This window comes from Spodoptera frugiperda, chromosome 25 (genome assembly GCF_023101765.2).
Source record: "Spodoptera frugiperda isolate SF20-4 chromosome 25, AGI-APGP_CSIRO_Sfru_2.0, whole genome shotgun sequence".
NCBI classification, from domain to species: Eukaryota; Metazoa; Arthropoda; class Insecta; order Lepidoptera; family Noctuidae; genus Spodoptera; species Spodoptera frugiperda.
Genome location: NC_064236.1, coordinates 170,793 through 196,134, shown reverse-complemented (window position 1 = coordinate 196,134; position 25,342 = coordinate 170,793). Strand labels below are relative to the sequence as shown.

The following is a 25,342-nucleotide window of genomic DNA, read 5'->3' as shown; positions in this document are numbered from 1 at the left end:
TAATCTTACTGACGATAGTAGTAAAGATAAATAATGTTTACATTGTTATTAACTTGTACCGAGTACACAACGTTTGAAATTAATTAAATAATACAAAACAAATAAAAAGAATAGCTGAGCACCTCAAATAGTGTTCATTCAAGTATCTTCGGTTCATATAGGAACTTTATTTTATTAAATGCATTTCCTTGTCTTTGATGACATTGTACGACATAGTTGGCTTCTAGGAAAATACACCTTTTCACGAAGCAATAATATTATCCTGTTTGTTGTTTTAGTAGGATGGGGCACACCGGTAATTTATATTCAATGAGTATCTGTACAATTTAGTTACAACTTGTCAGTTTACACACAAGTACCAAACCTGTGCCCAGTCTATAGCAATTGTTTTCGGATCAAAATCGTTATTAAGGAATAGTTTAAGTAGTCATCATAATCTGCGGCAGTTAGACCAGACAGGTTTCTCTGACCACAAATATTTTCCTCGAGTGGCAGCGCGTTGTTCTCGTAGTTAACGTTAGCATTAAATCATTATCGGGTATATACAGAACGATATCTTGCAGCCAGGGTCAGCAGCGCTCGTCATATGTTGTATCCTCGAACGAAGCCATTTTTACGTCGCTGACACGCATGTTGTGTGTACGTAACAGTTTCTCGTAAAACGTACCGATAGATTACACTGACTGATAAGATAAAGACGACAGGAAAACTCAATTCTTACGCTGGACGTTAACGCGACCAAAGTATTGGCAACAATTTGCGTGAAAATTTATAATAAAATCCCAAAGTTATTGTTACCTACTATCTTTTCTACAATCTTGGTTAGTGCTAACTCTACAACTGACAACGAGCTTCATCTGTTGTGTTTACTCAACGAAATATCTTGGACGGGTGAGTAGATAAAACAATCAATCGCTGCCGGTAATTAGGGTCCAATCTTAATACAAATACAGTACACCATTCTGAACATTACATTTAAGAATGAAGTACGTTATAACGAGATCGCAGTTACTTTTAATAAAACAATGTGTTAAATATTCAGTTAGAGTCGTGCGCGCCACGGGATAATAGGAAAAGTTTCTTAAAATTAATACAGGAAGGGTATTAGCAGGCTCATTATTTTTATATAGGAAAAATCAATCAGTCATGTTCTGACTAGAGTAATGACGTGGCTCGCTGTCATGTGTTTATTTATGTCTATTAGCATTATATTGTAGGGGTTTTTTTTGCTTGAATAAATGTGTGAGATTACACAGTCACTGCATATTGCGTTCGCATCGGTTGTGCTCGTGTAAGTGAGCATTCAATACGCAGGGAGTTGTCCACTAATGGTGCCATAACGCACTGCAATCATGTTTACAGCGCCGTATCAGTACTTCAAACTAATTAGTAACGGACAGCGACACATTAACTGTTCCGACATAATGACCAAAATTATTATTTTCCTAAATTGCTGTGTATGTGCTGCTATTATGATAATCAAGATAGCACTAACAAACCACGCTTGTGGATATAACCTTGTCGGGTTTTTACAATGTATGGCGGCTGTTGCAGCAACGGAACGTATGTTTGACTGCGACCTGCTTGTTTTTATCTTAGTCACTATAGTTTTGGAAGTGACTGAGGAATATTCCAAAATAAACTTGGTTTTGTAGACCTTGGATGAGTCAGGACAGTAGTATAAGGAATCAAAACCAAACAGGCTTGGTGGAGCAGGCGGCTGAATCCATTACACAGTATTTGACATTTTGTAGTATTGTTTAAACGCAGTGGACGTGGGATTTGTTAAAGATTAAACTAGTAGTTAACTTAGTGGTAATTAACAATAGATTTAGTTCAATATTTTCCTCGTGACTCACCACCTTACGGCCATTTGCCACAGTTGGTTCCTATCGGACGCATTCGCATGTCGTTTTCCATGTTTTGTGATTGTTCATTTAAATAGCAGTAAAATGTAATGGTGTTGTTGGGAGTGGAAGTGCTGACATCGATCATGTTGAAGTTTATAGCGAACTCTAAAGCGAACAGGATTGGCCCGCTCTCGACAAATGTATGTAACACCTATTTTTGGTTCACGCTAACGTGTTAAGTGACTTGGTGACCATGGGGCTCGGTGATGATGCTTACTCTGCCAACTTATTAATGTAGTCAGGAATTTACATATTTCCTTTGCTCTTTTTATATTAGTGATGATTATTTTTTATATTTTGTTGAGTTTATAACGTTTGACCAAGTTACTAATTATACAAAATGGCCGCTGTTTGCGAATGATATTTATTCATTTATGAACTAGCTTCTGCCAGCGGCTTCGCATAAAAAGTAGCCTTTTTGTGAATCTGGATCATAATCTATTTTCCCTGTTGCAAATTTAATTCCAATCCCTGCAGCCGTTTTGACGTGAATGGCCAACAGACATAGCCACGAGCACACGGGGCACGTAGAGCGGGCGCAGTGCATGCTCGTGTCCCGTCAGTGCGGTCCCGCAGCAGTCCCGCACTGATTGCGCCAACTAGGGTTTCTCTTCTTACTTTCGTCCAGGCTAGTCTCCCGTGTCGTTCTGGTTTATATTTATTCTAGTATGTGTGTTCGTTTACATGTAAAACGTGCCATTATTATTCCTCGCAAGGCTTATGTTATAAGGCCCATCTTATAGGCTAAAACCTATGCCCAGGCGCTAAGTAATTTGGTATAGGCGTAATTTAGAATTACAAATACTGACAATTTAGTAAACCATTACTACTTAGAACCTAAGAGAGAGAGACAGTCGTGCTCGCTACTGTTACAATTATAATAAATCAATGTATGATTTTCATATTTGTTGCAATTTAAATGGTTACACGTTTGCCTTTTATTGTTTGTTTATTTTAATTCAAGATAAGGTTGAACCATGTGACTTAATACTTATTTAATATTAACTATGTATTTATTTATTAACTTATCATTCTTGTTTTGTATATTTTTAAATATTTTATTTTGTTATATACGGTTTCACCCTATTTATTGAACGCAGCGTCATGTTTAATAGCCAATAGCCTATATAGTGCCCATAGCCCGTAAAAATATAGTGTAGAAGCTACTCTACGTTTATTCTAAGCTAAACTGCACATTTGAAAAGTACATGTTTATATCTGTTAAAAATCAGAATTTCGTAAAACCAGCCGTTTTGTTGTTATTTTTGTGCTCTGCGTAACGTTAGCCATCGCCAGCCCCTTCCGTCCACTGGTGGACACGGGCCTCTCGAGCAGCACGTAACTGGGCTGGATCTCTAGGTCCTCGATCACAACGATCGGTATTTCTTGTAAATGGAGCGCAACCTATGTTGTCTTTACCAAAATGTATCAAATTGTATCAGAAGTAAATGTTGTCTTTTTGTCTGCCAGGACGGCCTCGAGGTTATGTTGTCTGTGCCGAAGAAGGCCAACGACGCTATGCATCTGTCTTTGCTGGAGGGGTGTGATGTACCCACAGACAGCCTCGGCGAGGTGGTCTTGCAGGACTCCTTCCACGTGTGGGACCTTCGCCAGATTATCAAGAAAGGTCGCGAGAGACGCGTGTTCCTGTTCGACCTGCACCTTCTGCTCGCTAAAGAAGTCAAGGACTCGCATGGAAAGGCGAAATACATTTATAAGACTAAGTTCATGGTAAGATTTTATTTCTTCCTAACACAGTATTCGCCTCTCTTACTTTATCGTCGCTTTCCTTATTTGCCGATGGCGATGGTTTGTCTGTTCGAAGTGAATTCCCTTCAGTAATACGTGCAAGTGATACAGTACCAAATGAAATGGTCCCTGGCTGGCCACTTACCGCATTGTAATTGAGTGTACAACTGTGTAGACTTCCGAGCTGGGTGTGACCGAGCACATCGAGGGAGATGAATGCAAGTTCTCAGTGTGGACCGGCCCGGAGCCCATGGCCAGTGACTGCCGCATCGTGCTGAAGGCACCCTCTCTTGAGGTCAAGCAGACCTGGGTCCGGCGACTGCGGGAAGTGATCCAGGTATGTTCATAATAACTACTTTAATTTGAATTGTAGCCATACTTAATTCTGTCAATTTACTCACACGAAACAAGTATTTTTATAACAAAATAAAACAAAAATTTGAAAAACAGGTACCTATTGTATATAAATATATGTTTTTAAGTTAAACGGTTTATGAGCGTCCTATTAAGCCCTTTTTATTTGATGCCATGTGGGAAACTTACACTTAGGTAAAAAGTCCCACCATTTCGTATTGGCGGCCATCTTAGATTTACAATCATAAAGGATGCATTGCAATATCAGATTGATATGCCGTCAGCAAGGGGTAACATTCAAATGATACATTTGAGCCAAGCAAACAATCTGGCCAAATAAACCCGTTTGACAACAAATAAGAAGAATAAACAACAAAACATTATGAAGAGGATTATTTCTCATCTGGCCACAAAAAGTATTCGGGTCCGTTGATCCCCGAACTTTTTAATCCGATCCTGGCCGTATACGAAGCTATTTAAACGGATTACGCTTTAAAAGCTTTGGTTTATGATAGTGCTGTTATAGTGCCCTACATACAGTTATTCAATCGGATACTATCCCGTATAGCATATCCCATATCTGATTCTTCCTGGAATTTCACATTGTTTTAGTGCGAAATAATTGGATCATAATTTATTATGATGTTGTTGTTGTATCCGGCCAGAGACCCCTCGTCTGGTTTAATGTAACCGAAGTACATTGTACTTACATTCTCTAAATAGGTTCCTTACTCTAGACTATTGTCAATATTATGTTTCTATTTAACAGGAAACGTACTTCAGTGGTGCTCTTCATCAGCCCCCCAGGAGCCCTGCGCGCCGTCCAGCTAGCTCTCAGCGCTCGAGCAGGTATTACTTTTATACTTATACTTAAAAAAGCTAATGGGACTCTTCTTGATGGCTTATGTGACTTGAATCTACACAGTCGGGAGGGCTTTTCTCAAATATGTAGTTCTCGTGAAACACAAAAAGTTCAAAGTTATTATTTACATTAATTCTTATTCTATGGATATACTATTACTAGCTAGATGGGGGCAGATTTATAAAGAATGATACAACGTCTTCATTTCTTTAAGCATGCAGCCTTTACCTCATATAATTCAGAAGAAATGTGTCGTAAATAGTTTAATTCCCATTTTTAATGCTGTCGATCGAACATCGTGATGGCCTAAGATTGCGAAACGCCATCGTACGACGAACTGCAGTACTCGGTAAACTTTCCATGATCGACCAAGCTGAGGGGTTATGATCCAAGTTCCTCGTAGACCAATACCGACTGATGATGATGTGTTTTTAATAATTAACTCGATCATTTTTAGGGATCTGGACGACACAATACTCGATGAAACGACAGAGAATCTCGATCGAAATTCACTCGCGTCTTTCGGCAGTGGGAACACCACCGATTCCGATAAGGTAAGTGCTCCAATTCCATTCAAATACACCCACAGACCATGTAATCATTATTGACGCGGTGACTGCCACGCGGGAGCTCATCAATTACGAAAGTAAGTTTATGAAATGAAATGATATTTATTTATGTAATAATATAGGTTATAAAATAACACATTTACACGTCAATATTTCAAATAGCTAGATGAGGCTATGATAAAAAAATATTCAAGTCTTTTTGTTACTTATCGTATATAATATTTCTGTGTTGTGTTTTAATTGACAACATTAATTTACTCAACATTTTTAGAAAGTTATATCAGACAATAATTATTTTGAAAGACAACTCCCAGTGGATGAGTTGGGAAGAAATAACCCTTCTGGCGCAGTCGGGTAATAATAATAAGATAGATAGAAGCGAGACAAGCAGCATTAGCAGTAGTGGTAGTGACTCCACCAGCCGTAGCAGCCGTAGCTCATTCATTGTACGATACAGTCACTAAGAATATTGTAGAATATTTACAAGGTGACATATTTACGTTACGTAACACGCGTCGATTCAATCACTTTTGTTTCTAAACAAACTATATATTTACAAATATAGCATTACAAACAATGATCTTTATCGTATCTTCCTTATTCCTGGTTTAGCCGCTTAGCCTTCAGGGGAGAAAACTATTTTCACCTCGTCAAACCACCCTGTGGTTGCCATCAACGCACACAAGATATTTATAACACTTTACTGCCCAATAATTAGGCTTGTACATCGGAATGTGAGATAGTTTGCTAAAACTTGTACAAAAGCTTTATTTACAACTAGCTTTTGCCCGCGACTTCGTTCGCGTGGAATAGTGACTTCCGGCAAATTTTTGGTTTTAACCACATAGTTCCCGATCTCGCGGGATCTCTTCAAAAATGAGATGTGGAAGATATTCTAGGGAACTCTTCAAAAATCAACATAATGAGCTCTGCGTTTGAATTTAATAGATGTATACTCACTTAGGGCATTGAAAAAATAGTTTAAAAACGGACTTAAACTAACTTAAAACTAAAGAAAGCTACGAATTACGAATTTATAACAATTAAAAAAGAAACTATATTACAACCTATCCTCTATGCTATAATAACCAAGCTTAAACTAAATAATTTAAAAGAAACGACTTAAATCTAATCTAATTAATTTATAAATTAGACTTACAATTTTATTAAAAAAACTAACTACAGTAACTACTAATAATCGATATCAAACTAAACCTACGTTAAATAGTTTAACCAAAAAACCAGGAAAACCCAACAAATAAACTTATTAATTGACAAATACAACGAAACCAATTTAGAATATACGAAACAGCAGGACCACTACAGACAAATAATCATACGACTGATAATACACTTCTTTTACGATAGTACCGAAGCGCTCGGCCGATACCCAACCAAATGAATGTAACTAACCTATCCTATGTCCTTTCTAAGGTTCTAAACTATATCTGTACCAAATTTCAACCAAATCCGTCAAATAGTTGCGGAGATTAATGGTATAAGCATAGAATGTTCGACGTGATTCTTTAATTTGACATAACTTTTTTATTTATGAACCGATTGACATGAAACAAACACTAAATGTAAATTTAAGCATCCCACAATATATTCGTGAAAACCGCATCCAACTCGGATCAGCCGTTTCTGAGATTAGCGCGCACAGACGAACAGACAAACAGACAAACAGACAAACAGACAAACAGACAAACAGACAAACAGACAAACAGACAAACAGACAAAAAAAAAGTTAATTACATTTTTGGGTTCGACATCGACATTACAATAACCCCTGCTATTTTTTTTGTTTTTATTTTCAATGTACAGACAGCACTTTTCTACGATTTTATTATATGTATAGATACATTTTTATTGACGCGGTTTGCGACATGGTGGTGTTCACACAACTGTTCTGTGCTCAAAATAAAGTTTATTTCACAAGTTTTCATCCGACTATCTCACGTTCCGAGATTCTTGTCTTAATTAGCATAATTTCCTGGCTAAAAGTCCATGGTTTCAATAAAATCAAAAAGCAGCTATTCCTGTATTCATACAATAGAAGTAGTCGCAAGAAAATTGAGTAGGTATTAATAATATGTTACACATTTGTTGGCACCGGGCGGATACATAATTAACTCGCAATTTTTCGCCTCGTGCATCTTTCTATTACATCCGCATTGTTTGCTTTGTATATCGGGCGCGCTGGCCGCGGACTCCACACCACTCCATACATACTGCTAGTGTAAACTTACATAAAATGTTATGTACATACATACATACATATCGTCACGCCTTTAATCCCCGAAGGGGTAGGCAGAGGTGCACATTATGGCACGTAATGCCACTGTGTTCACCCACTTTTCACAATTTATGTTGTAAGTCCTATGTAATAGGGGGTGAGCCTATTGCCATATACCGGGCACATTTCCAGACTCCGTGCTACCACTGAGAAATTTTCGAAAAACCGAAAAAAGCCCAGTAATACTTCGCCCGACCCGGGAATCGAACCCGAGACCCCTTGCCCGGCAGTCGCACTTGCAACCACTCGGCCAACGAGGCAGTCAGAAAATGTTATGTACCTACCTATAATGTAAGCATGTCGACTTTCATAGTTCTTCTGCTATTCAGAGCGTAGTGTAATCCAACAAATCATGTTTTAAGTCTAAGTTGTCTAAAACCGTCCTTGTGTTAGGAATGGTGGCACTAAGGAAGACAACTTTATTACATTGTACGGAAAGCATAATATTATGTGCAAATAAACAATAAATGATTGCACAGTTCGTCGTTCCGGGTCTGGGTGTCGTGTGCATGTGGAATTGTACGTTTGTAGACGCACCCAAAACACAGGAGGAAATCCCAGTGTGGGACAGTTCATTCAAAAACATATCTCCGGAAATTAGCTACACGCTACAACGTATCTCTGCCTAACTTGACTTGACGTTGTAGACTGTAGACAGTGTATTGGTAGTTGTAACAAGCAGCGTTGTATGCACACACATACATATTATCACCGCAATTACATAATTTATCATCATACTATTCGATATTGGGATTAAGTAAATTGCGAAAACTTACGAAAAAAAAACAACTGTACAGGCTCTGTTACTGGGATTGTGGTCGCGTCACGTCAAACATGGTTTAGTATCCCAAGTCCGAGTATCACAAGTCCCGCGAGTCCCGTACAAATGTGTGCTAGAGAAAGTCCAAACATTTTGCCTGATTCGTAATCGCAATGGAACACTACATGACTGCCGTCGTGTGGACGATGATGACTACGATGTCTCGGATTATGTAAATGGCGTGACGGTAAAACGACTATCTTTCCGTATCCAATTAGTTATGCCACGGGAATGTTACTTGAAATGTGTAAGTTTGCGCCATGACTCATGAGCGGTAAAGGATTCGATTTATTTTACAAGCTTTTATTTAACTTTCAACCTCTGTATGAATGTGTGTGACGTGGAATCTTGTAACTGGATTATGTGCCAGATATTTTTAACCGATTGAGCTGAAGTTCTGTACTTATACATGTTTTGAACATGAATGAACCTGCCGACTAGTGCCGACGGAGCTCTTATTGTTTAGTAGGTATAGTCCATACACATATCCATACAAACATAAACACCAATTTGCTTGCTTTTAAAAACACGAAACGCTTACGTAACTCCCACTAATTTAGTCGAGTTCGAGCTCGATCAGACGCCGCCGCCGCCCAACAGAGCAAACTACTGAGTTGTAATCAAAAATGGATCAGAGCAAACAAGTTTGCCGGACACAATGATTGAAGTTCGTTACTTAGTCTAGTTGACCGTGCTTCTCTACCGCCAGTACGCTTCGAGGCTTAGGAAATAAAATTCCGAGTAATACCATCTGTTAGTTATCCGTACTATTTTAATACTGAATTATTTGATTTAATAAACTTCATAAGTTACAAAATATTATGCTACCCTTGTGAAGTCATTCACCGTACAGTGGAACAAATCTATCCGCTCAGCTATCGCATTAAGGGTGCGTTCTACAGGTGACATCGGTAGGTACTTGCTCTAGAAGCTCGGTACGAGCTGATGGTACTACCTTCCACTGCGGCCGGCGCGGACACCTCACCTCACGAACCCGGGACGCACAGCTAGAGTTCATCTAATGTCCTCGGAATATAACATTTACGCGTAAAAGATCATGTAGATAAGTAGCCAACATTACTTCTCGTCGAGCTTCCAGTTTATAATAACCCCCTATACCTTATGGAAATTGAACGTGACACCTGCTTGCTTGCGAAACTGGATAATACTACGTAGCCTATATTTTAGACCGCTAGAACACGATGACCGGGTCAGCCTGCCTAATGTCTTTTGCTCGAAAATATTAAATCCATCCAATATCGGCAGCCGTCGCGCAGGCCAGTGGTGCTTGATATGAGATCCTACGATGCAATAATCTATATTAAAAGATGGTGACTAGGTACATAATATATACTTCTATTTAGAGTACCCGGTGCTGCATACAGGGCCACCAGTCCTAGTCCATGAGAAGTGAGTATCCCACATCGGTTCTCGTCATTTATAAAAGCACTTATAAGCTATGCATATCACAATGCATTTGATCCACACGTTCCAGCTACAAATACTTTCAGTCCAAGTATATTGCACAGCGCTCGAAGTACGGAGCGCAGTGCAATACACAAAATGTACATATAATTGAATTAAATCACGTTTCGCAAATTGAGACTTATTGGCGGTTACATCACCTCGTGCCGTTTTATTATTTCGCGATCGAAATATTTGGCCCGTACTTCATGTTTGTTCATTACTTATATTGTCTTTTAATATGTACACAACTTTGTCCAGCTGTGGACGTCTTCCGGCTGATGATGTACTAGGTTGGGTACTAACCAAGAGATGGAATGGTCGCAATTAATAGTTTATTTTCAAGGAATAATAACATTGTTTTACTTTTTGGACTACTTCAGGAAGAAGTTTCTACGTCATAGTGTCGTTAATTTAGTTTCGTAGAAACTAGATTGGCATAATGACTCATTTAGCAAAAATCTGTTTTGCAGCGATTCGTTTAGCTGTCACTGTTTATTTTATCCCAACACAATTATTGTTTTATGGTACTAATTTAATATGACATTGAACATTTTAACTTGTCTATATGTATAATTATATATGGCCAAAAGTGTTTGGTTCCCCATAATATAAGCGTTATGCTAAACAAACAAAAATCCTGCTTAGTAAGATTCTGCCATTTTTTTTGAAGGGGTTAAGGTCATCCAATAACTTCTCCCGCCTTGGGTGAGTTGGGTGAGGTGACTTGAGCGAGAGGGAGTTTCAGACGCTTACTGACTAAAAACCACCCCGTTTCTACTCCTGTTTTTCGAGCCGGACCCCGGTAAACCCGCTAGGTAGTCCGCAGCTCCGGATAGTATGCCATTTTAAATTCGGACATGGAATAATATTATTAATGCGATGTGAATAGATTTTTATACATTTTAAATAGGCACTCATTTAAAGGGGTAGTTGTAATTAGCAGTTTTGGTAAGAAAATTATAATAAATGGCACGTTTAATAACTAGCTAAGCAGCTACAACTAAGCTGTAAAGTACACAAAATGAGTAATAAAAAATAATGAAATGGATCAGTGAATATACAATGTGATAGGGGTGGGACTTCTAACCCGTTAAGGCTGAGTACTACATCTAATTTTATCGACAAAAAAAATATGGGGTTTGAAACCCCAATCAATGCATTTTTTCGGTAATTTTTTTTTCTCCCCAAATATTATCAAACATATGAAAAGAGTAATGAATAATATGTTAGCCAAGGTTATTAGCTACCGTTTGTCGTTTTTTTTTGTTTCTACGACGCATACAACCTTTGATATCACATAAAGTAAAAAAAATATATTAAAATAGTCATAATTTCGTAGGCCGCATCATCACTTACCATCAGGTGAGATAGCGGTCAAACGTCGACCCATTAAATGTAAAAAAAAAAAAAAATTTTAGGGGGAGGGGGTTCAACCCCCCATATTATTTTTTTTGTCGATAGAATTACATGTAGTACTCAGCCTTAACGGGTTAGAAGTCTCACCCCTATCACATTGTATAATTGACCAAAAAAATTATTAAATGGGCGGTAAAAATTATTAAAGGAGCGGTAACGTGTGGGCAGTAATAAATCGGTGTCGGTGAGAAATCTCATTCTAAGCAATTCTATAAACAATGAGCTAGTAAAATAAGATAAAAAAAGAAGTACCTAAATAGTAATGGAGAAAGGCAAGGATTTCTGTCATGGCTCCGGCGCTGCGGGCCTTCGGCGGCCCCACGCGTGCTCATCATCGCCGACGGCTTTCGCTCACCACCGCAGTTTCGGCTTTGGAACAAACAAGACTACGTAGAGTTGGTTTTGTAGTTGCAATTCGGTTCTGTCACTAACTTTTGTTGCACAGCATATATTTTTTTTAACCTACATTATTATTATTTTTAATATTTATTAATTATACTTGTTTATTACATTTTGAAATATTAAATAAAAAAAAAACATTTAAAAATATAAAAAGCAGTAGCCCACCAGTAACGGGATAAATCCAAGCTACCGGCGGTCAGGACTCAAGAGAGAGAAATTTCCGGAAAATACGCGCTGTGTCCAGAAGTACCTTCTGCATCAGGCTTTTGATCAAACCGTCTAACGTTAGCCTACTCAGGTGTTGGTCGAGGCTTTCGGCTATAAGGCCATTGGCAGATACGACTAACGGCACAATGATTGCTGAATCTACATCCCACATGTCGACAACCTCATGAGCTAAATCAAGATATTTATTGGCTTTATCTTTTTCAGCTTTCACAAGATTCTCGTCATTGTTATATCAATTAATTATCATTGTGCGAACGGCTTGGTCGATCTATCACCACAAAGTCAGGAACTATCATCACAGATAGGACAATTGTTGCTAACAATTGTCCTGTCTGTGATGATAGTTCGATCCCAATTATTTAATTGTTACAGAAACTATTGCAAATTTGTTTGATCAGAATTATGTTTGACATAAGTCACCATAAGTAACATGTACACCGCTCGCTATGATCTGCCGAACTATTTATCGAACCACTCATTCAATTATTGGACTGCTCAATTATTTTTAGAATAGACATTGTCTGATAAAATAACCCAACTAATTGATATTTTATTACTGTCCTTTTTTTTCTGTCCCAATAATTAATCAACCGCCATGAAATTAAATAACTGCTCAATATGTTTTTCAACTGATTATAATAACATCTCGTATATATTTAAATAACAGCTCAAAATATTAGTTCCCTTTTAAATATTCGATTAAATAAAATTACGGGAAGTAGGTATGTTATGCCAAATGAAATTCGGGGTCTCAAGTTTCTGCCAAATATAGGGAACCCGTATCAATAACATACCCCACACATATGGTAGGAGAAGGAGACAGGGTATGAAAATTAAGATTCTAATTAGTCCGTCAGTAGGACTTGCAAAATTGGTTTTAACAAATGCTTGTAAACTACATGAATAACTAGTGGTGGGTAAGATATCACCGGAAATCTTATAATTAGTAGAGAATTTCGCCGTTTTTATGTTAATGTTGCTTTGTTGACATTTCGATATAATAGCAAATCTATTTTATTGAACAGCAGAACTCTTTAGGAAAATATGCAGTCGGCAATGGCGGTCTACCTCTATTTTTCCTTATCCCGTTTTGTAGTCTCGGAAGTTTTGAATGCGTTTATTGTTGGAATAAAATGTTTTTCATGAACAGTCTCATCGTAATATTATTGAGAAATAAGCCGACCTCTATTGTTCTTATCTTATCTATCAACAATTGATTGTCTCACTTGGTTTAAAAACTCGATGTACGTTTTAGAGTTGAAATTGTCTGGAATTGTGCGGTTATGGCCTCTGTACTGGACTGGATCTGTAACATTCACATTATTCCACTGATACATAGTGCACCGTTGGAGTGTGAACACGACGGTGTCAGTGACAGTCGGATTTATAAGAATTGTGTTCTAAACTTAAACTCGACAAGTTGGTAGTGTATTAAAAAAAAAAACTGCATTAAAATGCAGTTTGGGAATCAAAGAATATCCTCCGGCTCCTCGATTCATTTAATGAATTCGGCACGTGAATTGCGTCGCGGACGTAAGCCGCCGAGGTGAGCGAGGGGTTGAAACAAACGAGCTATCCAAAAACGAAACGTTTTGTTAAGAATACAAAGGGCGGCGCGTTCCACACAATACAAGTGCGGAGTACAGCGAGAGACGATCGCCGGCCATCTTATACGCAACATTATCTACATAGCCGTTATACCGTAAGCCATCAATTTTATCCAGCCTCTTGCTCTGCGCGACCAAGTGTAAAACTTACGGCTCTTTATTTTTAATAAACTGAACGTAGCTTCATTAAGTTGCTCGTAGTGGAAATATGATACTATACCCTCAAGGTCTAGGTCACTCCCTATCCCTGTACTGGGGTACTCTTATTCTGCTTTATTGATTAATTTGTTCTGTTATATTCCTGCGGATTTCACATAAAACAGCTCATCACTAAAATAGAGACACAAAACCAAGGTATTTATCGAAGGTTTTTCGAAATCATAGTAAACATGTTTCTACCGTCAAAAATATTGGGATTAACTGTTAAGACTTGCGAGTTAAAAATATGGGTTTTATAAATCAATGGATATCCATTAAAATGAAATTGGTGCCGACTTACGAAAGATAGCGGCAATCCAATGATTTTAATATTGTCCCCTAGTTTACCTCTACAACACGGACTTGTGATGAATGTGCTCTAACGACGCGCACATGATTGCTCTAATAATGTACGAGTTGGCGCAGTTCAGCGAACCTGAATCTTATTGCAGGGAATGTAAACTCGGAAATCCTTCGGTCGCTAGAAGCCCAATCATTTGGTCGAAAAAATGGTTGTTGCCTTCAATGTTTTCCGGGAGTTTGAAACCTTTGTAGATTTTGATGATCTGTTTCCAAATTGCCATTTTGCCACCTCGTACGTGCACTACTCGGTCCCGCTCTCTGGCAAAAATGGCGGCAAATCATTTCCTTTCCAGTACTCTTACCATATCTCGTTTCCGGCGCATTTTGTGACAAAACGTGTAGCACAATTGTATCTAGTGTAATGAAACTACAGGAGACATACTACTTACACAAAACGCGCCGCTTACTGTGCCTTCAAGTGGCGTGGAAACGATTTTTGAAACTACCAAGTGACTGAAGCAAAAGTTTAGCAGCCTGAAGAAATTGTGTGACACCGCTCCGCAGTTGATAGTTGAACTGGTCGGCGGAAAATGACACCATCCGGACTGAAAGTTATTAGTTTTCCCGGAGCGCAAGTAAGCTACGTGGCAGGTACCGATGTGGGTCACACTCTACAAAATCTGCTAGTAAAACAGCTCGCTCGTTAAGAGGTGATTGATCAAGCGTGAACGTGTACTTAGTTTTTTTCATTTAGAGACAAATGTATTCTCACGGGTTGTATATTACTTGGCCTTGGCACATTCTTACATACCAGTCCCCAGCCCCCCATTGATATTAACATATACACGAATATTTTATTAGATAACGTATTAAAGCACTTGGTTAAGTGCTTAACCAAGCACCTTCCATGTCGCTACGTAAATTTCAATAATATACCCATGTCAGGTGGCACATGCCTGTAGATGGACATTTGATTAATTTTACTTAATGGTCTTGAAAATCGAGTATGTAGGTACGTTGTTTGTAAGAAGTGACCGCTACTGTACTATACTGTAATAAATGAAAGTAAAACGATCGTCTGAAGTCGTACCTCGCTTTACTTTCGAGTATTATGGGTGGTAAGTGGCCCTCGTCGACCTTTTATGAAACGTCTTTTCTTTTCATTATACTTTGTAAAATATTAATTGGATTTAAAGATAAAATCGATTCCGCGGTGTGCTTAGTGGAGATCGATACGCAAACACTGTTAGCACCCATTTGAACGCAAGCTTACAATGTTAATGCTCTACTGAGCATTGAAGTGATCCAAGTTCCTTTAAAGCCATTGATTAGTCTGAATACAGAGATTACAAGTAGAACACAAACCACAAACCGCGATCTGTTTGCCTGAAATGACTGCGTTAAGGTCCACCGTACAATACCACCAATAATTACCTGCTTCCAGCTTTGAAGTGTGCCTGTGTTGTGGCATGTATGGTATGTTGAAATTCTGAAACAAAACGATATTGTTTTGGAAGTAACATTTTATAATGGCATTGTAAAATGTCGCAGGTCGTGACGCCTGTAACGAAGCCATACAGCGCTCTATAGCAATACTCAATACTCGCCATTTGATCGCAACATCGCAACTTGCCTTTGACTGGCTGTAATCAGAGCCCCATTGTATTCAATTATTCACTTATTCAATATGGAGGATATCTAATTTCGTATTTGGAAGTTTTACCGCATGTGCTGTAGAAATGTTTCCAGCAGTAAATCGGTGCACGTCGTGCCTCGTAAACTAAGATTAAATTAGAATATGACTCGTATTGTTTATGTAAATAAAATACTTCCTGTCGCGTCTTCGAGGTCAATAAATCATCTTGTACTTGCATTCGTTACTTGAACAAATTGTAGTAAACTAGTTTGTAGCGACGTGCGACGTTCCCAGTAAACATTGTAAGTACGCCAAGTCGTTCATTGCACGCCATAACGTATAGTACAAAAATATATGACGCCTGATACACAAAGGTCGCTGACAGGGCTCATGATTTTATGGTAATGGGCGGAGGCGGAGGTGTTTCCCAAATGTTGATATTCAAAAGATTTAGAGGTCAAGTTATTTTCTCCATCCTCATGTAGAAAGAACAATATTTGTCTTATGGTAATTAAACTAGTATTAATTCTAGTAGCACTTGGTTCAAAGAATAGTCCAAATGCTTTTGATTGTAGTCAAGGTCAAAATTAAATTTTGTGATGTATTTATTTAAGTAACGCCGGTATACGTTTGCGGAGTCAGCGCTACCAACTCTGAAGAATTTGTTCGCGTGAGAGAACTTAAGTGCCGAGACTGCATCTCATTTTAATAGCACGATAATGATAACACCACGCTCGAGTAGCAGCGCCGTGATATTTGTGAACAAATCTTCTTCGGAAATGTTTTTTGAACAACTTATCCTCACTTAGTCTCTAAGTAAACAAAACTCTGAAGTTGTGTTTTCAATGACAAATGAAATAAATTCATCGCTTGTTCGGCATTGACACTCGAGTCGGTTGAGGTGGGCGCGAAACGCAGGCGGGGCGGGCGGTGCGGCCGCCCGTCGCTTACAGCGACAATCGCTTCTTCATCCGCTACGAACGGATTAGGCGCGTCCTTCGCACGACGTTGCGGCATGTGCCTTTGTGAAATAAATTCGGGAAATGTAGCTCGATACGGAGGCTGCGTAGTGAGTGGACGAGACAGGCGTGCGAGAAGGAGCGGGCGGCGCGGGCGAGACGCGCGGAGCCGGCAGCGGCGGCAGTGGCGACAGCGCCGCGCGCCGGGACGGACGGAGGCGTCGCGACCGCTCACCCGCGCCGGCACGTGTCGGCCGGCGCGATGGGGACCACCCCGCCGCCAGCCGCGGCCAAACAACACAAGAGCCGGCGGAAGATATCCCTGCCGTGGTTCCGGCAGAGCTCGGTGAGCGCGCCGCACGCGATGCTCTCCCGCCAGCACACCATCGACACGCCGGGCTCGTTCCACGCGCGCCTGCTGAAGGGCAGCCGGCAACGCCAGGTGATACACCACCTCCCGCCGACCGCAGCAAAGTGATGCACCCGCCCCCCGCCGCCTCCCGCCGCAACCCCGCGCCCCACTGCAGCGGCCGCCGCCACGCAGCCACTCCCGCGCTTGCATTCACCTGCACTCGCATCCTGATCATAACATCACTAACCGACATCACTACTTCGCTTTGCGTTCCGTCTCGGGGGCTGCTTGCTGAGTTGACAGCGTTTACACTACACATTAACAAATAAACAGCTGTACACCATAAAGCAAGGCACTGTTCTATCTAATTACAATAACAATGTGCTTCTGTGTGGAATATATGTTGTAACATACCATTGTTGTTAAATACACCAATCCAAATATATTCAATGTTCAATTTATCAAAATTCACGAAAAATTGTGTCGGTTCCATTACAGATTTTTTGAATTTTTTCCTCTTGTTTATAAAAGAAATGACACTAATTATTATGTACCTGAAATAAATTGTTTATGTACATGAAAATGTGTATAAAATACAAACAAAAAGAAAATACTGAAAAGCAATAAAAATACATTGAAGAAGTGTACATTCATTATTTATTTTTTATATTATGTTGGGGTTATCAAAATTCAACCTTTATTATTTTACAAATTGGCACAATTATTCGTATTTTAATTTATTGTTAAACATGCATGCTACCCCATGACAAGCGTCATTAATACGCATTCGAGCATTCGCATCAAAATTAAAGGGCAATAGGCAATGGCAGACGTTTATAAATGGTGTGACAGTGACAATCTTGCCAATTGACTGAGATAACGAATCGGTTATCTGTCACTCGAGCTAATAGATTCTATGACAGCCGATAAAGCCGATGGCCGATCTCTCAGCTCGACATCAATTATGTTTGTGTAACGCATGCCGAGCACTAATGATGTTCAACAATATGGAAACATTGGTCGCTTTCAAAACAACAAGGAAAACGGATAAACGTATGTAGTGCGAGCGTACGTACCGCGCGCTGCTGTTGTTGCCCGCTAACTAGCTCCTAATGAACAAGTGATAATTTATACACGCCGACATTTATACGCCATGGCTCGTCCTGGGCTTGTCTCACTAATGCCGAGTCAACAGGTTTATGTGCAGACAATGTAAACACTAGCATGTGTTTAAATTATGTACCACTAAAACAAGAATAAGTATTTCGAAAGAGCACTTGGGAGACCTTCTAAAGTACAGATGTAGGTAATGTCACCGCAATGAGTAATTGCCGCTGAATAATAAATAGATTCATGAGAGGATCAGTATGAAGGAATAATTTTAAACCCGCTCTGAAAGTCCATCATTTTACAGAACCCTAAGTTCGACGATTTACATTTATTGATTTTCGAGTAAAGTTTCCCTGGGCGAAAACGAATTTCTTTTTCTTAAACTTCTCAATGCCATGATACCAGGAAAAGTGGCGAGACGTCGAAGCATGAAAAGTAATGTATACGGAACATAGGAATGTAGCCAAAGAAACGATTTACGTACAAAGTACGATGCGCGCATGTTGTCTGACAAATGTTGACAATTATAACCATTTGGATAACATTACAACAATAGCGCTTTCTGCGTGTTATGTTCAGTTTGACTTATTCAACAACACAATAACATGAACAGATTTGTTAAACTACCAAATGTATTCAGCTGAGTACGTTTTTCTCGCTCTTACAACCTTTTAATGAGGTTTTCTCAGCTCTTTGGACAATAAAAAGCTGAGCTTGCTCCATAACGATCGTTTGCAAGGAAAATTCAGTTCATTAAAAATATTTTTCCATTTTATGAGCTCGTTCGTGTTGAGCACTTACCTCCATACACTTGACCTTTTGACCTCTCCACGGCCCGGGATCATGAACGACGTCTTATTCAAACGAGGTTTCAAGTTTGATTACTGTCCCGCGTGTGCTATAATTGGTATCGCCCGAAGGTCCTTAACAACGGGACCCTTCATTTATAATGCTAATATCAGTTTAAACATGACTGCCTTTCTATAAACTTTGCAAAATTGATAAATTCGTCCCAATTCTGTATCATTCTCTGCCGACTGCTCTTCTTAGTTATACGAAATACTGGAAACTGGTCGATCAAGAAGCGTTTTTGGTATACGAGATCGTAAACCGGCCGATGTCCTGTAATTAACCTCTCCTGTTTTTCACTGTGATATTATCTACTGAAACTAGATGTGGCCATGTGTGTATCAACGCACAAACAATATGCAATCTACAAAACGACCTCCTCTACGTAGTGCACATTGTAGATAATGACCAGGAAACGTTACGAATATTCATAACATCCATGAAATAATTACATAAATTAGGTTCGCTCTATGATTGGATAATGTGACACACAATGGAAGGGGGATTACGAAAAATCCTAAGTAGGATGTTGTTAGTGGTGGGCAAGTGAGCCGAGAAAGACAGAAGGTGTAACATGTGAATTACTGCAACGCGAGTGTAAGAGGTTACACATCTAATGTTATGTCTTGCCGCTGTGGCCGCAAGGCGGTGTCTGACAAACTATGATCTGCGAATGGTTTCTTTCGCGGGATGCTGTGGAAAGTTCGAAAAAAGTGCAGATTACCTGATGATGGTAAGCCACACAACGCCAGATTATGTGTAGCCTATGACCAAATCATTTTGATAGTCTAGCTGTTTTGTACAACATCCCAGTTCCATCAATGATCAAATTCAATCAGTACTCACTAGTCAATAAGTAACATCGAGTAAGATGTTCCGAGTGCGAGCACCAGTTACTTGTTGGAACCAAAACATGAACAGCGTGTTATCAAACAAATTGGCAGCGATGCCAAGTTTGGTGAACGTGTGTCGCGGCTGTTATAAAAGAGATACACAAACAAGCGGCCAGGCCACTGTACACGTTGAGATGTGTGTGAATTTACGACTACTATTGCAACTGTTCGGTTTTGTCGTAACGACCAAATCGAGTTGTAGTCGTTTTGTAGGAAATAGGAAGTACCTATAGTCACTCAGGAATTTAGTATTATACTTATGATATCTATCTAGGACATACATTTAGGTTTAGAACAAAGTGTATTAAATAAGGAATACGAGGAAATAAAAGTCCTCCAATAACCGTATGCTCTTAATAAAATGAACTGCACAAAATTGATGGTTGATCAATTTGCAAGAATATCGCACGTCGTCTTCTGTACTTTTCGTGGTAAAAACCAATGATCTCCACTTGTGCAAAGCTTTAATTGGCTATATCGAAACTCACAAGTAGGTTGTTATAACGGAAAAATCAGGAAAATAAATTATAATAACGCGATCCTTTATGACACATGTCGAACGAACGATACATTTGTCGAGCCAGAGAACATTTACCTATGCTGGCGATAGTCTTTGTTAAGAGAGATTCATTCGTAAAAGAAATGGTATCAAAGGAGTCAGAACTATCAATCATTTTGCTTTTTGTTTTTTTATTTATCAGAGAAAATAATTTAATATTTAGTTTGTATTATATTGCCTGATATTATCATCATCATCATCAGCCGAGAGACGTCCACTGCTGAACAAAGGCCTCCCCCTTAGTTCTCCACGTAGAACGACAAGCCGCCACCTGCATCCACTAATATATTATGTGTCTATTCGAGATTATAAAAACTTAATATTCACAGGCGCTTCTCCCATTAAATAGGTTCGCAATCTGCGGGTCATACAAATATACATTAACTACCAGTGCGCATCGGCAAGCCAACTGGCATCACTTCACGTATCGGCCGATTGGTCATTCACGATATCAACCCAAATTACTTGGGAATCACTCGGCAATATCTAAAGTAAATAAGGCTTTTTCATGTATTAAACTGCACTCTAGCATGCCAGTCGGCGTCCAAATAGTTCCACATTCTTGCCTTGCATAACCATTTAGCATTTCATTTCAAAGCACGCCAGTGCAGTGTGTCGTGTGCTTGTACCAAAGATATTTGTTTCTTTACGAACTGATTACAATGAGTACTTGTGGTGATAGTAATCCAGCAGACTCTCAGTCGAAGCTGTGCTGCAGATAATCCCAAGAGGTTATTGTCTATCGTAACTGTCTAACTTATGATCGATACTTTCTCGTCCGTCTTAGTAAAATAATCTTCCATGTATATGGGCCAAGGAAAGTAATATCGAAGTACCTTTGAAGTTGTAAAGTAAGAAATCCTTATGCTTTTGAACATAATTTCATTGATACGCCTGTGGCTCATCAATGTAAGTATCTCATTCATACACCTAATGCCTTCGCTGGAAAAATGTTCGTAATACTTTCACATCGGCGGATTTTCGATGAACTTAATCGTAATGTAAGTAAGCTCTTAAAGGTTCCTCGCATCACGGATTCCTGTGCCTTATTAAAAATCAAATATACTTATGGCATTACTAACATAATTACATTTCCAATGCCAATTGCGATTGATTTTGACGCGATTCGAAGTTACTCGTGTCGTATATTGAATCAAGGATACTTATCATGAAGTTGGTAATAGGCGACTCCATTTTGAACTAGCTACTCCCGCGCGGTTTCACCTGCTGTTCGGCTCCTATTGGTCCATAACGTGATGTTTTATGGCCTTCTTCGATAAATGCTCTATTCAACCCAAAAATTATTATTCAAATAGGACCAGTAGTTAATTTGAACAACGACAACACGTGACAGTCAACCAATCAGATCGCGCGTAGCGTTTGGTTACTGCTTATTTATTATTTTACGATTTAGTAAGTTAATCAATTTAAGAAAATGTGGATGTAAAATATTACAATTTAGCTCCCGTTTAGAATCCTACGAAAGTTTATAAACTTCCTAGTAGATTGATAAACTTACGGATCTTGTTATTTTTCGGTGACATATATTATATCCATGTATTTTGTAAAGTCAATACAAAAGGCTGTAAGCCCTACGTCCGCGCGCTGCTACTATAAATGTACAAAATGAATATTGTAAGCGACGTTTGTCGTCGTTACATTGCACATATAACTTATACCTAGTAAGTTGGGTCAAGTACGAAACGCTTCCCTCGTCGAGGAGGCCTCGCCGAGGACATAAACGTGTGAGCTCCAATTTGTTTGGTACACATCAGGCTGTGCGTTAACCAGCACAAACTGACTATTGAAAGTGTGGAAAGATCATACAAAGCAAGGCCACGATATGATGGTGTCGTATAGCTTGACGGGTCGCCGCGTGTACAACAATATCAGCCAAAAGTAAGGTGAACAATTAGTGGCTGGAACTCCGTGGAACTAATATTGCAGTTAAACTTTCCGTGATGTGCCCATTGCGGCTGGAGGTGCTAGGTGTACTATACAGCAACGCTTCACTTTGAATAAGTAAGCGCAAACACCTATACAAACAGATCCCGGATTCAGACTGTATTTATAAGACGGGTTCGTGTTTAGTGGATATTCGACATCGCTCGGATATTAGTTTAGGAAGTAACCGCGTGTGTCAGTGCCTAGCTTCTGCAGAGACAACATTACATTGTTATCTCGGTAAATAAAGTTGGCGCTGTTGTCTAGGAAGATCAGATTACACGCATGTTTCACAAAATCAGCGTAAAGATAACAGATGTTACGTAAATACATGCGTATATCCCCGTAAAGAGGTACACAAAGAACGAGCTACCAAACTCTGCAGCCAACAGTCATGTTTACTGGCATCACTGGGATTTACTTTCATTTCGTAATTGACTAATGCCTGATCACTTTATCGAAAACTTGTATTCGACAGTGTGAACATTACCTGTATGAAATTCAGTTCAATTGACAATGTTATTTTTGGACGGACCAGGAAGCACTTTCTGTCTCGCACACCCGAACTGGAATGATCCGTGGTCGGCGGTATTTCCCAACTGATACGAACTTTAATCTAGGTAAACAGTTGAAATACCTGTAACGCAGTAACGAACGTTACAGGTATTTTAACTGTAACTGGACAACGCTGATCACTTACCAACAGGTGCCATAAAAATATGATACGTAGACGTATAATAAATGTACTTATCGACTGTCACATACACATCCCACTTAGTTTGTAATGTTTTGTTATAACTGGAAATGTATTTACGTGTACATTTTGAAAAGCTAAATGTCTGCGCGAGCTCCTGCTGGCTGTACCCAGTGCTCCGCGTGTTCTGCGTCAATTAGTGTAACATCATCTGCGTGGCCGGTTTTTTTTTTTTTTTTTTTTTTTTTTTTTTTTTTTTTTTAGGGGGAAAATCATCCAATGACTTTTCTCGCCTTGGGCGAGGCGAGAGGGAGTGTCAGACTCTTACTGACTAAAAACCACCCCGTTCCTTCTCCTGCCTTTCGAGCCGGAGCCCCGGTAAACCCGCTAGGTTGTCCGCAGCTCCGGATCTGCGTGGCCGCTACAACATACTTTGAGCACTAAGTGAGCACAACAGATTGTTATAATAATTAATCGAGGACAACCACGGTGGCCGTGTTAAACATAGCGCTTTCTAGTTTATACTTAACACATAACATGACAGTAAAGTCAACAAGAACTGTTCCACGTGTGCTGTTACTGATATATTAAGATGTCGTGAAGATTGTTTAAGAAATACTTCGTGTTTGTAAAACCAAAACACTGTTACTTCACTCGGTACTTACTTAGCTATATCTCCACGTATTGGATAGGTTCGAGTGTTACACCCATTAGACCAATCGATCCATCAAAATGTTAGTACAAGCTTGCTGTACTGAATTTCGACACTTACTGCCAAGTTCACTTAGTTGCTTAGATAACTATCTCACTAACTTCACTTATTCTACCATTATTTTTCGCTTTCGAAATACTCGTATGACAGCTTTAACGACAATGAACACGTTATACGAGTGTTTATTTTCCATACTCGTATCAAGTCGAAACTCGGATTGTTGTTGTGAAGGTCTAGCTGAAGCCTCGTCTCCAACTAATAACTCATCTGAATTAGGTCAACTTAACTTTTAGAGAAATACAGGTGATGGTACATAAACATTTCGTAGTGACAGCTCAGTTTTATCAACGGCTTTTTTATAAATAAATGGACCCAACAGTATAATTACAATATTTTAAACACATTATTTTTAGTGGTTCACCCGAATAATTAACCCTTCATGACTGTTGGCATTGCGTGTGTAAAGAGAGCCAAGTCATAGTCAAAGTCAAAGTTTTAACAAGGAATATCAATTTGCGGCGTTACAATATGGCGATGTATTACTGACGCCCACCCCGACCCCAAACGATAATGTACACTGATTTTTTTATAAAAGGGATTTTTATGACTTGTCCATGTATTCATTGTATATTTATATTTATCTAGATTCAGATCTATATTAGATATTAAGATATAGTACTTGTACAGGTAGCTTCAAGTAGAACCAATAGCGTCCAAGTAATGTTGATATAAACGATGGTGATAGTGTCAAATGTATAGATTGGTTATAAAAAATCTATTCCAAAAACCATACTTAAACTAAAAACCAAAAACAAAATTATTATACATTTTACCCAGTACCTAACTACTCACTGAAAGTTAAGAAGCGGTGCCTCAAATTCTAAACAAGACTATTTGTGAAATTAATTTACGTAGGTGTTATCTAGTATCGGCCATCCACATTTTGTTATGGACTTGTGACTGCAAGAATATCTAACAAAAATAATCACACTAATCGGATCAGAAATACTTAAGTTAACGTTACGCCAGTACGTACAAAGATTCGATATAGGTAAGTACCGAGAAAATTATATTGTTCGACTAATTAAATAGTCAAACGAACTTACCTGTAAGTGAAGTTCGACTGTAATTATTCTTGTTGTTGCATTGTCCGAAGATGATTAGGAAAACAGTTGTAGTCTCGGCTTTAGTCCGTGGCGTCACACATAATTTTAAAGATTAAAAGCTTAAATTTCTGAACGCAGCCATGCACATTGGCAACACTGCGTCTGCAACACTAATTTCATTAAGTTCATAGCCATTTATTGGTTTTACAACATAGGGTTTATGCTTATATTTATATAACATGAAGGATCTGGGTAGGGTGGGACTAATCATCTTCGGACAATGCAACAACAAGAATAATTACAGTCGAACTTCACTTACAGGTAAGTTCGTTTGACTATTTAATTAT

The 25,342-nt window shown here is 39.0% G+C and overlaps 1 protein-coding gene across 6 annotated transcripts in view; it reads left to right on the top strand.

Moving 5' to 3' along the window:
* LOC118282267 (kalirin) overlaps nucleotides 1–25,342 on the top strand; it is a 164,673-nt gene that overhangs the window by 55,756 nt on the left and 83,575 nt on the right. For all 6 annotated transcript variants that reach the window (XR_007707087.1, XM_035603282.2, XM_035603274.2 and 3 more), the window contains exons 26-29: nucleotides 3,381–3,641; nucleotides 3,835–3,996; nucleotides 4,783–4,862; nucleotides 5,333–5,429. Coding sequence is in view for 5 of the 6 variants with exons in the window: in XM_035603282.2 (XP_035459175.2) it covers nucleotides 3,381–3,641; nucleotides 3,835–3,996; nucleotides 4,783–4,862; nucleotides 5,333–5,429 (600 nt within the window). In the remaining variant the exon portion in view is untranslated. The remainder of the gene's footprint in view (nucleotides 1–3,380; nucleotides 3,642–3,834; nucleotides 3,997–4,782; nucleotides 4,863–5,332; nucleotides 5,430–25,342) is intronic.